At 39.5% G+C, this 15,734-nt stretch overlaps 1 protein-coding gene across 1 annotated transcript; it reads right to left on the bottom strand.

Annotated features, from left to right (window-relative positions):
• Positions 1-8,774: 8,774 nt before the first annotated feature.
• LOC107826115 (uncharacterized) lies at positions 8,775-9,191 on the bottom strand. Its single transcript, XM_016653064.1, has one exon. It carries the CDS (start codon positions 9,189-9,191, stop codon positions 8,775-8,777), a length of 417 nt encoding a protein of 138 aa, XP_016508550.1.
• Positions 9,192-15,734: the final 6,543 nt, after the last annotated feature.

The raw sequence follows: 15,734 nt of genomic DNA on the forward strand, positions 1-15,734 counted from the left end.
GAGCTTAGCATATCTTCCAATAGGAGAGAGGCCATTGGCATTGGAGGTTCAGGCCTTAGTTAGCCAGTTTGTTAGATTGAATATTTCTGAGCCGAGTCGAGTATTGGCTTGTGTGGTCTTTCGGTCTTCTCTTTATGATCGTATCAGGGAACTTCAGTATGATGACCCCCATCTGCTTGTCCTTAAGGACATGGCCCAGTACAGAAATGCTAATAAGGTCACTATTGGGGATGATGGTGTATTGAAGATGCAGGGCAGGCTATGTGTGCCCAATGTAGATGGTTTGCGAGAGCTGATTCTCTAGGAGGCTCACAGTTTGCGGTATTCTATTCATCCCGATGCTGCGAAGATGTATCAGGACTTGAGACATTATTACTGGTGGAGGAGAATGAAGAAGGACATAGCGGAGTATGTAGCTCGGTGCCTAAATTGCCAACAGGTAAAGTATGAGCATCAGCGACTAGGTGGTTTGCTTCAGAAGTTAGAGATTCCGGAGTGAAAATGGGAGCGGATCACTATGGATTTCGTTGTTGGGCTTCCACGGACTCAGCATAAGATTGATACAGTTTGGGTGATTATGGATCGGCTGACCAAGTCATCTCATTTCATTCCTGTGATGACTACCAATTCTGCCGAGCAGTTGGCTTGAGTGTATATCCGCGAGATCGTCAGGCTTCATGGCGTACCATGTCTATCATTTCTGATCGAGGTACGCAGTTTATCTTGCACTTTTGGAGGGCAGTTCAGCATGAGTTGGGTACGCGGGTTGAGTTGAGCATAATATTTCATCCTCAGACGGATGGACAATCCGAGCGCACTATTCAGATATTAGAGGATATGCTTTGTCCATGTGTGATAGAGTTTGGGGGTTCGTGGGATCAATTCTTGCCACTAGCGGAGTTTGCCTATAACAACGGTTATCAGACGAGCATCCAAATGGCACTGTATAAGGCTCTGTACGATAGGCGGTGTAGGTCTCCAGTGGGTTGGTTCGAGCTGGGCGGGGCTAGATTATTAGGTACAAACTTGGTTCAGGATGCTCTGGAGAAGGTTAAGGTGATTCAGGATAGACTACGCACAACCCAGTCCAGATAGAAGAGTTATGCGGATCGGAAAGTTTGCGATGTTGCGTTCATGGTTGGAGAGCGGGTCTTGCTTTGGGTTTCGCCTATGAAGGGCGTTATGAGGTTCGGGAAGAAGGGCAAGCTAAGCCCAAGGTTCATTGGTCCCTTTGAGGTGTTGCGACGAGTTGGGGAGGTTGCTTATGAGTTTGCTTTGCCTCCTAGTCTAACAGGAATTCATCCAGTATTCCATGTTTCTATGCTCCAGAAGTATCACGGCGATCCGTCTCATGTGTTGGACTTCAGTTCAGTCCAGTTGGACAATGATTTATCTTATATTGAGGAGCCGGTGGCAATCTTAGATAGGTAGGTTTAAAAGCCGAGGTCGAAGAATATTGCTTCTGTGAAGATTCAGTGGAGGGGGTCAGCCGGTCGAGAAAGCGACTTGGGAGACCGATCATGATATGCGCATCTGTTATCCTCATCTTTTCACAACTTCAGGTATGTCTCTATTCTCGTTCGAGGATGAACGATTGTTTTAAGAGGGGGAGGATGTAATGACCCAACCGGTCATTTTGAGTGTATTAGCCCCGATCCCCTATTTACTGCTTTTCCCATATCTGTTTCTGCTTATGTGACTTGCCGGGAGGTCTTGTTTTTGGCTTCGGAGTGTTTTGAGACACTTAGTCCCTAAAATGGAAGCTTAAGTCTTAGGAGTTTGACTGTAGTCGGAATTGTGTGAAGACGACTCCGGAATGGAGTTTCGTCGGTTCTGTTAGCTCCGTTGGGTGATTTTTGACTTAAGAGCTCTTCTGTACTGTGAATCTGAGGTCTGTAGCTAATTTAGGCTTGAAATGGCAAAAGTCAAATTTTTGGGAAGTTTGACCGGGGGGTTGACTTTTTGATATCGGGGTCGAATTTCAATTTTGGAAGTTGGAGTAGGCCCGTAATGTTGAATATCACTTGTGTGTAAAATTTGAGGTCAATCAGACGTGGTTTGATATGATTCAACATCGTTTATAGAATTTGGAAATTTCGAAGTTCATTGAGTTTGGATTGGAGGGTGATTCATATTTTTGTTGTTGTTTGACGTGTTTTGAGGGCTCGACTAAGTTTAAATGGTGTTTTAGGACTTTTTGGTATATTTAGTTGAGGTTTCGGGGGCCTCTGGTGTGTTTCGGGTGGTTAACGGACTTGATTTGAGTTGATGAAGAAACTGAAGTGTTGCTGATACGGGTGTAACCGCACCTGCGGAGTGGGCACCATAGGTGTGAGCCCGCAGAAGCGGCCAAGGATGGGTTGAGCAGAGGTCGCAGGTGCAAAGAGTTTCCCGCATATGCGATGGCCGCAGAAGCGGGCAGGTGGGCGCATGAGCGAGATCGAGCCGCAGGTGCAATGGGTTTCCTGCAACTGCGATAGGCGCAGATGCAGTCCTTTGATCGCAGAAGCGGAAGCAGCGGATAAGTGACTTCCGCATGAGACGGAATGTTTCCGCAGAAGCGGCCTCGCAGGTGCGGATAAATGGCCGCATGTGCGAAAAGTCTGGGCAGAAGGTTTAAAAGCAAGGGTTCGCGATTTTAGTCTTATTTCAACATTTTGGACTCGGACTTAGGCGATTTTGGAGAAGCTTTTCGAGGTGATTATTGAGTTAAGCTTCTTGTACTGGTTTTGGATAATAAAACTTGTTTCCCAACTGATTTCCCTACCTAAGTAGTGAGATTTTGAAGTTAAATTTGGGGGTTTAGGACTTGAGAATTAGATAGTGGATTTTGGGGATCTGGATGACCAAATGGTGTCAGATTTTGATAAATTTGGTATGGTTAGACTCGTGAGTGAATGGGTAGTCACATTTTGCGACTTTTGTCAGATTTCGAGGCGTAGGCCTAGGGGCCGGGTTGAGCCGATTTCGGATGTTGGGCTTTAATTTAGTAGTTTTCTTATGGAATTGATCCCTTTAGACTATATTAATTATCTCGTACTGCTTGTGGCTAGATTCGGGGCATTGGGAGACCGATTCGAGGGGCAAAGGCATTTCGTAATAGGATTTTTGCGCAATTGAGGTAAGTAACAGTTTTAAATCTGGCCCTGAGGGTATGAAACCCCGAATTTTGGTATGATGTGATTATTTTGGAAGTGACTCACATGCTAGGTGACGGGCATGTGGGTGTGCACCGTGGAGGATTGTGACTTGGTCCGTCTTGGAGACTATAAAGTCGAATAACTTAGTGTTAATTACCTGTTCTCTCGGTCTTCTAGAAATTTGACTGTCATTCTTGTTAGAAATCATGCTTAGACCATATGTTATCACTGTTGGGACCCGCAACGGTCGAATACTTGTTGAATTAACTGCTATTTATTGTCTTGAACTCAGTCACAGTGCTACTTGCGAGTCATATCTCTATTTCCTTTTGTTTTCTTGTTGACACTTGTTATTATCTCTTTTGGCTGATTTGTATGATTTCTGAAAGCCCGAGAGTACTGGAGAGGTTAGTGACTAAGATAGGGCCTAAGTGCCGAGTTGTGAGCTATGTGAGGGTATATGGATTGGGTTACACGCCGCAACGAGCCTTATGGCTATTTATGGACTGTTGATTGGGTTGCACGCCACAACGAGCCTTATGGATACTTATATGATTGGGTTGGGCTGTACGTAGCAGCGATATAGTGCTTGGGCTGAAAGGAGCCCCTCCGGAGTCTGCACACCCCCATTGAGCACAGGTATCTATTAAGTGTGAGTATTGAGGGTTGAGAGCCGAGTGATTGAGCTGTTGTGACGAGTTGAGTGACTGTTTCCCTGAGAGGTTGTACTTGTTTTCTATTTGTTGATGCACTTAGTTGGCATCTGTGATTGTTGTGAAATTTCTGAAAGATTTTATATCCGGATTACCTGCACATTAATTGTATAAAGCTGATTTGACTTAAACTGTCGGATTTGAAAGCATGCCTATTCTTTGCTGGAATTATTGAAAATGAATTGTATTTGTTTAGCTCGTCACTACCTTCTCAGTTCCTTATTTATTTTTGTTACTTACTGAGTTGGTTGTACTCACGCTATACCCTGCACTTCGTGTGCAGATCAAGGCGTTCCCGGTCATAGCGGGTGTTGATTTATTTTGAGCAGCTGATTCCAGAGACTATCGAGGTAGCTGCATAGCTTTCGCATGCCTTGGCTCTCCTTCTTTATCTTATTCGCATTTCAGTTCTTATTCCTTAGATGTTGTAATAGACTGCTCCTGGTATAGATGCTCATGTACTCAGTGACACCCCGATTTTGGGATGGATTGTACCGTATTTTGGTTAAATTCTATTTTAAAATGTATTTTCTTTAATATAAATTATTCCGCTGTTATTTCTAAAAGAGTATTTTACTTGGTTGAAATTGTTTAGTTGTGACTTGCCTAGTTCCACGATAGGCGCCATCACGACGGGTTAGGTTTTGGGTCGTGACACATATATGAATTAAATAAAAGAAAAATAACTTTTAAATAACATGAAAACTTAAATTTAAAGAAAGGGTGAAAATATTTTAAACAACATATACATGATTAAAAAATAGTCAATTAATGTATATAATATTTTACAAAAATTGGGGAGTTACAGAGGGAGGCTTCCTTTGAGATTGTGTTATAACCATGAGTTCTTTGGGTGTCACTAAGGGTGATGTAGGTGTGGTCAGTGGTTTAAATGTCCCTTAAAGAGGATTGGACCTCATCCTTAATGCTATCTTGGTCATGGGTCCAGTTTCCCACCTCATCCCTAAGGGACAGACTTTTATTTATCCTCCTTTTGTTGATGATTGATGTGTGGAAGAACCTAGTGTTAACATCCCCATCACAAAACCAATTAATTCTAGTTTTAAGCTTTCATAAGGCCTCCTCACATTTGAGGATGATAGAGCACTCCTTTTGGAGTTGGTTGTCAAGATTTTAGCGAAACCTACTGAATGGAAATTGGGAAGATTTTTGGATGCCAGCCAGCCTGGCCATGCTGTGTTTTTTCCTATTAAAGATGTTACCAAAGACCTCCTTGTTCCACACGAGGGCTTGGTATTGAGCGTTTAGTGTAGCCTGAGGCAGTGTGCATTGCTAGTGAAGCACTATTGGATGATATTAGATAAGTCAGAGTGACCACACCACATTGTTTCAAACCTAAAGGGTCTAGCATGGTAAGTATGTTCATTGTAGATGGAGAGTAAGAGTGGGCAATCATCTGAGTGAGTCCTGGGGGGGTGTTGTGATATTGGCATCAAGGTATAAGTCAATCTAGTCACTAGTGGCTAGGCATCTATCTAACCTTTCCAGGATGAGGCTTTGTCTATGAGAGTATCTTTTATTGCTCCAAGTATACTTACTGCCTTTGAATCCTAAGTCTATCAAGTTACACTTGTTAATAAAACTCCAAAAATAGTTGGCTCTATTAGTACTAATGTTATTGCCACCAAACTTGTCTCTAATTTAAGGTTCTCATTGAAATCACCCCTACCAGCCAGCTGCCCTTGAAAATAGATGCTATGTCTATCAAGTCGTCCCCGAGTTTGATTCTATCACTAAAAGTATTTCTAGCATAGATGGCACTAAAAAGAAAGAAATTGGGAGGGGAATGTACCTTAACCATGACATGAACACCTTGAAAGGTGGTGGAGACATCCTCAAGTTTGATGAGGACATTGTGCAGATTGACACCCTTCCCTTTCCCCTTGTCCAATGCTTTCAGGCCCTCCCTCTCTAAGGTTTTTTAGAAGATCTGTGGAGTACCATAAGTTTTGCGAGGAGCGCACCTAGAGATCTAGAATACTATTTGACAGATTATTTGCGCATAGCGCAATAAGCATTTCGTTGAGCCGCTCTTTGAACTCTATCATTTGGCTCTCTTCTAGTAGGAGGACTGTTGTTGTTGGGACCCCTAGGCTTGCTAGTGTCTCTTTCAGGTCCAGTTTTAACTCTTTCAAGAAGTCTACGGTCTGGTTGAGCACTGAGTTTGTGGTCTCCTTCGGTGGCGTTAGGATTGGTTCCACTGATAGAGACATCACCGGCTCCATTTCTGGGATCGATGTTAGGGGCCAAAGAAGGAAGGAAGGGGTTTCCGGTGGTCTCTTTGCAAAGATTTTAGGGAAGAATGACATGGTCTGGCACACTTATCTCATTAGCATGTTGAACTCATCCGTTGAAAGGTTCCTTGTCCTAGCCGAGTACTGGGCTTGTAGAAGGGTTGTTAGCCATAGTCGTGATTCAGGCCTGCCGTTCTAGACTGATCTAGAAAGAGTGGGTCCTGCACATAGACTGCTACTAGGATGGAGCCGATCTTCAGGTTGAAGATTTGGCTTTGTCCCTGCATAGCCATCTCCAACCACAAACCTGGGGTGTGGTTTGGTGGTAGAGGTGCTGATACTGGTGTCAATGGAGGTATTGGCTACTCCTCCATTTTCTGTTTGGAAGAGGGGGATGTCATTATTGTTATCGGAAGTAGGGATGGTTATGGTGGGTAAGTTATTACCCAAAGTGGTAATAAAAGGGTCGGTAGCCTTGAACACATTGGCAATGGAAGAGTTACTCTGAGGCATGAATCTACTTGAAGAGACGGTAGGTGTCACTTCATTTGTAATGCTGTGATGATTACCTGTTGTAGGTATCCGATTTGGCAAGAATTTGGGGGGAATCCCAGAGTCAGAGTTGGTAGATACAGATGGGAAGGGTGAGAGAACTGGGAGGGGAATGGGGTGAGGAGGTCCAATGCTCGTGTGTGATGGCGTGCCAGCATGTGTGGTTTCTGGGGTCCCATTTTTGGGCCATCTGTCTTTAGTGGGCTCCACAGTCAAGTTTTGGATTTGAGTAATTTTGAATTCTCTTCAGGGGTGGGCATCTATTTCTATAGGATGTAAAGGGGTATCTTATTATTTTTTAAGCTTTTTTAATTGGGGCGGTGTCAGGGGATCATTAGAATTCTTAGGGGTGGGGTGGAGGGAAATGCCATTTCCTTTCTTACCCGATTGATTCTTCTTTCCATTTCCTGTAAAAGACGTGAACTTACCCTAGTATTGAAAGGTTTGGGTATTGAGGAATTTATCTGAGGCGGCATCAAACATCTTTATCTGGATGCCTTTCGCTTCTTTCCTAGGTTCCTGGAGTGTGGTGGTGTTTCGTTGTTGCCTTTTCTATTTTTGGGAAAACTTATCGTTTGTCAGTCATCTTCATCATTGGTTGTCGATTGAAGAGATGGGGATTCCTCTGATTGTTTGACGGGTGGTATTATTTGGTAATTGCATCCACTCGTAGTATGACCAATTCTCCCACAGCCTGTGCACATGATGCATTCGCCTTCATAAATGATTGGTTGTATATGGGATCTAATAGTGATTGAGTTAATAACTGGTGATTCTAGCGGTACTTGGATGCATAATCTGGCGTATCCGCCTCTCAGGGTCGAAGACGTGCAGGAATCCACCTTGAGGAGTCGACCTGCCCTTGCCCCTATTTTCTTTAGGATCACGCGGTCATAAAATTCTGTTGGTGATTGGGAAAGTCGTATCCAAATAGCGGTGGAGGTTAGGAGGATACGCTTGGGACGAAGTTTGGTTTCTATCTACGCACTAAGAGGAATTGCCATAGATTAACCAGGGGCCACCATGAAAGCCCTGGTCATGCTTTCTTCTAGGTTGAATTTAACTGTGAAAAAGTCCCATCCCAAGTCGATTAGGATGAGGTTTTCCTCCAGTTTCCATGGCTCATTTAGTTTGGCTTTGAGTATCAGGTGTGGAATCCGTCTAGCGAATAGTTTGACAATGACGGAGGAGCGTGTTATGAATGGTACAGTCTTGCTTTGTCTTCTTGAGATAGAGCAATGATTTACTGATGGTGACTCTGATGGGGCGTCTATCAGGAGGTAGTCAGTAGTGTTATAAGTGCTTGTGGTGACCAAAATCATCAAACATTATGCAAGTAGATTAGTCTTAGTTGTAGAGAGCGGTTAGAGTCTCTCAGTCTATTCGATTTTTCTATTTGATATTGTCATCATTTAGTCCTAATGATCACAATACATAATTCAAAGTGACGAGAGAAATAGTATTCCAACCAAAATGAAAGCAAAAACAAAACAGAGTAGAAACAAAGAAAGATTCTTCTCAAAACTAAATCTTGACACAATTACGCAAACATTATTTACGTAGAGCAAAACAAAAACGAACACACGCAGAAACAGATCAAAACAAAAAGAGAAAAAAGAACAGAGCTAGGAGTAAATTACAATCAAAGGCCACTCAAACAGTTACTATTTAATTATCTCCCAACAAGGAAATTCTGTTTCCTGTTGCAAACTCAGGCATGCATGGGCACGCGCTTGTCGTCGTTGTGAATAACAGTACTCAGCTCCTCATCTTTGTGGACAACAGTAATACCCTCGTCATTGCTTTCTATAACATGGGACTTGTCATCATGTTTGTGGTTGACATGCTCATCCTCTTCAGCTGGCTCTTCAACTATTTGGATAGCAGGCGGCTCTTCAATGGCTTTGATAACAGGAAGCTGGTGGTTGACAACTTGACATGCTCATCATCATCTTCATTATGTATAACAGGAGCTGAAACTGTGAAGTTTTCAGTGAAATAGTTGATGTTGATCATATTAAATTCACAAGGGGTAGCTTTTACTGATTTAGTACTACTGGATTTATTCTAAGTGCCACTCCCGAAAGCGAAATCAATAGGATTCCATACAAGTTTTAATGCTTCGTCCAACCGGGGAGCTTAGGTACCCCAAGTCTTTCTAACAACTCGTTGCTGAAATGCTTCGAGTTTCTCGACACGAAGTTGTACTTGTTGCCAGGCCACGAGTCGCTGAGCTCCTTTAAAATTTTGTTGACTTTTGAAGAGGAATACTCTGTTCTGCCAAGTATAATTTTCTCGCGAATGGTGTAGCTAGGGTTTTTACCAACGGGGCAACTGAAAACGCCGCTGCCTTTGTTGGTGTGGCCGTAAGCCCATTCGTCGTTGCCGTAAATTTGGACGGCGGTGTGGAAGAGGCCACCGAAATTGATGCCATCTTTGAGGAGATTGTTCATTTGGGCTACGGCTAAGTTGTGAGCGTCGTGCCCACCACTTTTGTTCATGTCATAAACATAGAGGACTACTTCGGCCATGATCTAGCTATAACAGTATTAACAGTGGACTACTATTTTTTTTCGTAATTTCATTAGTCTTTGCTACTCTCTTGCGTCGTGAATGCAAATAAATGAAGAGATGTCTAGGCTATTAATAAGGACAGCTTTTCGCTGGGGAGATTTTTCTTGCTCTGTTTCTAGGCAGATTTTTTGAGTTAATGTGGCACCGGGCCCACTCAAGAATTAAATTCCCATTCTTGAGGAATTTCTAGCATGCATGGCGTTTCTCGAGATACATACCCTTTCGCAGGTGGGTCGACTCCGCATCAGAGTTTAAGAAAAAAAAAAAAAATTAAAACTTGTGGTATTAAAAATTAAGGGGCAAAAATTTTGTGAGGTCATGACATTTGTATGATTATAAAAAATTTTCATTAATAATAAAATGAAAAATTTAAAGTTAAATTATTTTCAAATTTTAAAATATATCATCTAATTTAAAACTGATTAAAAAAGAAAATACCTCAATATAAGTTGAAACGGAAGGAGTATCTCCTAAGTCTATTTTCAGCATAAGTTCGAACAATTATCTTCCAAACTATATTCTTTGATTAATAAGTCTTGTCTATCTCTATTTTTGTGCTCACTCAAGTTCTCTCACTATCTCCATTAATAACTTTGGTCCTTGTCAAGGTTACTTTAAAGTGAATACTGCATTATCAATGTCGAAAGTAGAAATTACATAGGATCTATACCGTTCCTCTCATGACTTGTATAAATTGTTTTCTCACCAAATTTACTTTACAATTATTACCATTTTTTTTTCTTTTTCTAAAGGTTGCCAAATATTCTGTTTCTGAAGAACGGTGTATCGTCTATCCAGCGCTCTCCAATATGTCAAGCATGAGTCTTCTTTCCGTCTAGGGGCAATCTTGGAAAGACGGACGATATATGTATAGAGGGACGTTACAAGTTAAAATATGAGGCGATTCAAAGTTTATTTAAATTTTAAATAAAGCTTTATTTGTCAATGAGATATGGTTTACAAATGTTAATTTTCATTCTCGTTTATACTAACGTATAGTAAGTAAATTATCATGTCCCCTCCTATATGTTTTCACTTATTGATGGTGATATATGTGAAGGAACTATACTATGTTATTGTTTTGTAGAGATGGATCCAGAATTTAAATTCTGTGGGTTTAATCTTTTAAATATTTTAACACTGAACTTATTATATTTTTAAGTTATATGGGTTTGTAGCTACTATTTTATTACAATTTTAGTGAATTTTTTATATATAAATTTATATTTCGCGTCAAAAGTACTGAGTTCAAATAAATCTGATAACTTACCTACATCATTCCCTAATGTTTTGAAGGTTTGATATGCTTTATAACAAATAATGCATATTATTATGTGTCTCATGGACAACACCATATAATATGATACTTACTACCAGTATGTTAAGGGGTCATTTGGTTGGAAAGAAGTTATCTCAAGACTAATTATTCTGAGATTAGTTATCTCGAGATTAGTTATTTTTACTCTCCCATGGGGATAAAAAAATACTACAATCCTGAGATAACTAATCTCATGATTAATTATACTGCATTTTTCTACCAACCAAACATGAGATAAACTCTTCTTAAATTTAATCCCGAGATTAATTATTCTTTATCCCTCCTACTAAATGAGCCCTAAAAGTTTAAAAGTAGTACTCCCTCCGTTCCAATTTATGTAAACCTATTTCCTTTTTGGTCCGTTCCAAAAAGAATGACCCTTTTCTAAATTTGAAAATAATTTAGCTTAAACTTATAATTCTATCCGTAATGAGAAGCTTTTATAACCACACAAATACTCTAGGCTCCTTTTTGACTTGTTTAGGACCATAAATTTCAAAAATCTTCATTTTTTTAAAACTTTGTGTCCAGTCAAACACGTTCACATCAATTGAAACAGAAGGAGTATAATTTGTAGTGTTCACTGATATTACGGAGATAATAAGTGACGTCTCCTCTTTCATCATACTTAAATAATGGCTATTGATATACTAATTGGGGTTTACCTAATCATCCACACCCAAAACAATATTTGTTTACTCCCTAAAGAGAGCGTTACCTATGAGTCATGAGATTTCTTAAAGGAAGATTCTCTAGCGGATTAAACTCATATTAAAGGGACAGATAATTCATACTCTCTATTTTAATTTATATGAACTTATTTCCTTCTTAATTCATATAAAAAACAATTACTCATTTACTTATTTGGAAATAATTTACCTTTATTCAATGATTTATATCCACACAAAATATATGTACCTCATTTTATACCACAAATTTAAACGTCTTCTCTCTTTTCTTAAATTTCGTGTCCAGACAAATGGACCGAAATATCTTGTTTATAAATCGGAGCCAACCCGAGCTTCATCCAAAAGATACTCTGTATAGCACTAGTTTTCACAAAACGAGAGAAAAAGGTAGGAGGACCAAGACTACACTTTAGGGCTGTTCATTTGGATCGGATATCCGAAATTCGAACCGATCTATTCAACTTCGGATTTCGGATTGGATTGGATTTCGAATTGTGTTTATTAAAATTTCGAATTTCGGATCAGATTCGGATTGCATTTTTTAGAATTCAAAATCCGAAAATCCAATCCAAAATATACTAAATTAAATCCGATCTGATCCGATCCATGCACAATCCTACTCCACTCCCATAATATGGCAGAATAACTTTTTCTAATTGAAAAGAAGAATTTTTGTTGCGTGATATGATCTCTTTAACTTTTTCTTTTCTCGGGATATTATTTTTAATAAAAAGGAGAAAAAGTTGGGGCCCTAATTTCCAAAAGCCAGTGACCTGCTTTTTGACCAAGGCTAGCTTTTGATACCTCATGAGATGTATTTGTTAATAAAAAATATTAAACTTTTTGAAATATAAACAAAATCAGAAAGTTAGTGGCAATAGAATGTCGAAATAATGTCTGAAAATAATTTTAGAATAAATCGAGCTCACTGAATATACAGTTATTCTTAAAGAAATTATTCCCTTCAAGTACCCGAGGTGCTTGAATATTATCCTCCCAGGATAGAACGATTTTTACTCATTAGTGTATTGGTACCAAAAAACTCTGATAAACTTCGAACCAGTCAATGGTTGTAAAATACACTGAAAAATTTTGTGCAGAAGAAGAAGAAGAAAATCAGAAAATTTCGTAAAGAAAGATTCTAGGATTCAAAGTATATTTATAGACTTTCCGACACTATTTCTGAAAAGGTTTGCAACCTTTCAGAAATAGCCATGGTTGTTGGAACAGGTGGGAATATTTCTGTTTGAAATATTACAGGAAAACAACTTTAAAATAACCCGGGAAAGAAAACAGACCGGATCGGGTCGCATCGCGGGTCCTGGGTTATTCCAGGTTGAATTTTCATTAATTAATTAAATAATTGAAAGAAATTTTGTCCAATAAGAATAATCAATCAATCGATCTTTGACCAAATTTGAAGCCGAAGCTGAGCGAGCGACGACGACGCCGACGACGCGAGGCTTACTTTCTTTCCAACTCACTTAACACCAAGAGAAGTGATTTCTTAATATAAGCACATTCATTTTTCTTTCCACCACCAATGAGGGACACTTTGCACTTTCTAAAGCAAATAGAGCTTACTTTCCCTCCATTTTCTTCCCTCAATTTTTCATTCACCAATCTTTAATCCCAACAATCCCCCACATGAATGGGGAATGACTATAAGACAAAGGAATGCATGGACGAGTGTGTGATTTACATGCAAGGATTAATTACATCTGGATAAGTAGGTTTCCTTTTGAACTTTCGGTAGTGAACTTATATTGGATATACTCGGTCAATCGATAGATTTGATATCTTTGAACTGACGAGCTTTGTTGTATACCTAGACAACATAAGTCACACAATTAACCCTTAACCATCTATGGTTCTCACGGTTTTGTTCGTTGTATCCATGAACACCGCCTGATTTCATGAGTGCTTAGAGAATGGACCTTTACTTTCATTCCCCTTGAAACGGCTTACACTTCACACTCACAGAGGTAATTTCTAAACGTGTGATCCTATAGACACACTATCTGGTCATATTCTGCCAGACTTAGTAAATTATTAAAAAGCTTTAAGCTTTATTGACTCATCAAAAAGCCTTAATGCTTTACCTTGATTTCTGAACACTGTCTTCATCACGAGAATAGGTTGAGTTATTTGACAATGTTGAACCGTCATTCATAACTTTGTTTGATCTCTTTGAACCTAACTCTTGGGATCTCCAGTCTGCTAGGTAGAGTTACCTCCATGATGACTTGTCCTAGGCCTTAACCCCATTCCCTTCGATGTTCTTTCAACTGCCTCTCTAGATAGGCCTTCTGTAAGTAGATCCGACATGTTATCTCTTGACTTTACGTAGTCAATCGTGATAACACCACTAGAGAGTAGTTGTCTAACGGTATTGTGTCTCCGTCGTATATGATGATATTTTTCATTATACATAACGCTCCATGCCCTGCCTATTGCCGCTTGACTATCACAATGTATACATATAGGTGCTAAAGGTTTGGGCCAAAATGAAATATCTTCCAAGAAATTTCGAAGCCATTCAGCTTCTTCACCGGCCTTATCTAAAGCTATGAATTCAGATTCCATTGTAGACGGGCGATGTACGTTTGTTTGGATGATTTTCAAGACACTGCTCCACCCCCAATTGTGAAAACATATCCACTCGTGGATTTAACTTCAAATGATCCGGTGATCCAATTTGCATCACTATATCCCTCGATCACGGAGGGATATTTGTTATAATGCAAAGTGTAATTTTGGGTATGTTTTAGATACCTAAAAACTTGTTTTATTGCCATCCAATGTATTTGATTGGGATTACTTGTAAACCGACTCAGTTTGCTAAGAGCACATTGCATAATCCAGTTGTGAGTCACTTTTACCTTCATTCTTTTGAAGTGCATAACTCAAGTCAATTGGAGTCTTGGCAATTTTAAAATCCAAATACTTGAATTTGTCAAGTACCTTTTCAATATAATGAGACCGTGATATTGCTAGACATTGTGGAGTCTTATGAATTATGATTCCTAAGATCACATCAGCAACTCCTAAGTCTTTCATGTCGAATTTGCTAGCCAACATGCGCTTAGTAGCATTTATATCCGCCATATTTTTGCTCATTATCAACATGTCATCAACATATAAATAAACAATGACTTCATGTCCTCGAGTGTTTTTAATGTAAACATATTTGTCATACTCGTTGATTTTAAACCCACTTGCCAATGTTGTTTGGTCAAATTTGACATGCCATTGTTTGCGTGCTTGTTTAAGTCCATAAAGCGACTTAACAAGTTTGCACACTTTCTTTCCTTTACCTGGAACCACAAAATCCTCAGGTTGTTCTAAGTAAATCTCTTTCTCCAATTCACCATTTAAGAAAGTTGTTTTAACATCCATTTGATGGATTTCAAGACCATATACGGCCACCAGTGCAACTAACACCCTAATAGATGTTATCCTCGTTACTAGCGAGTAAGTATCAAAGTAATCAAGGCCTTCCTTTTGTCTATAATCTTTGACAACAAGTCTTGCCTTATATTTGTCAATAGTGCCATCAACTTTCATTTTCCATTTAAAGATCTATTTCGAACCTAAAGGCTTATTTCCTGGAGGAAGATCAACCAATTCCCATGTATGGTTATCCATAATTGATTGAATCTCGCTATTGACTGCCTCTTTCCAAAATGCTGAATCAAAAGATGACATAGCTGCTTTGAACATTTGAGGCTCATTTTCAAGCAAGATTGCCACAAAATCGGGTCCAAAGGAAGTAGATGTTCTTTGACGTTTACTACGCCTTGGATCTCCATTACTTGGAGGATTTTCCTTTGGTTCTTCCCGTGGTCATTTAGGTCTTTCACTTAACGACTCTCATTCAGTTTTATACAAATAGATGCTTTCAAAGAATTCAACATTATCTGATTCAATTACCGTATTAACATGAATTTCGGAATTATCAAAGTTATGAACCAAAAACCGGCATGCTTTACTGTTTGTAGCATACCCAATAAAAACACAATCCACAGTTTTTGGTCTGATATTTACCCTTTTGGGTAAAGGTACTTGTGCCTGGGTAAAGGTACTTGTGCCTTTGCTAAACACCCTCACACTTTGAAATATTTTAAGTTGGGTTTTCTCCCTTTCCATTTTTTATATGGAATAGATTGCGTTTTGCTGTGGGGTACTCTGTTGAGTATTCGGTTAGGTGTAAGGATAGCTTCCCCCCACAAACTCTGCGGTAATCCAGAACTTATTAATAAAGAATTAATCATTTCCTTTAATGTCCGATTTTTCCTTTCCACAATTCCATTGGATTGAGGTGTGTAGGGGGCAGTAGTTTGATGGATAATTCCATATTCTGAACATATTTCTGCAAATGCAGATTCATATTCTCTACCCCTATCACTTCTAATCATTTTGATCTTTTTATTCAATTAATTCTCCATTTCATTCTTGTATTGCTTAAATGCTTCAATTACTTCATCCTTACT

The sequence above is a fragment of the Nicotiana tabacum genome, chromosome 17, assembly GCF_000715075.1.
Source record: "Nicotiana tabacum cultivar K326 chromosome 17, ASM71507v2, whole genome shotgun sequence".
Taxonomy (NCBI): domain Eukaryota; kingdom Viridiplantae; phylum Streptophyta; class Magnoliopsida; order Solanales; family Solanaceae; genus Nicotiana; species Nicotiana tabacum.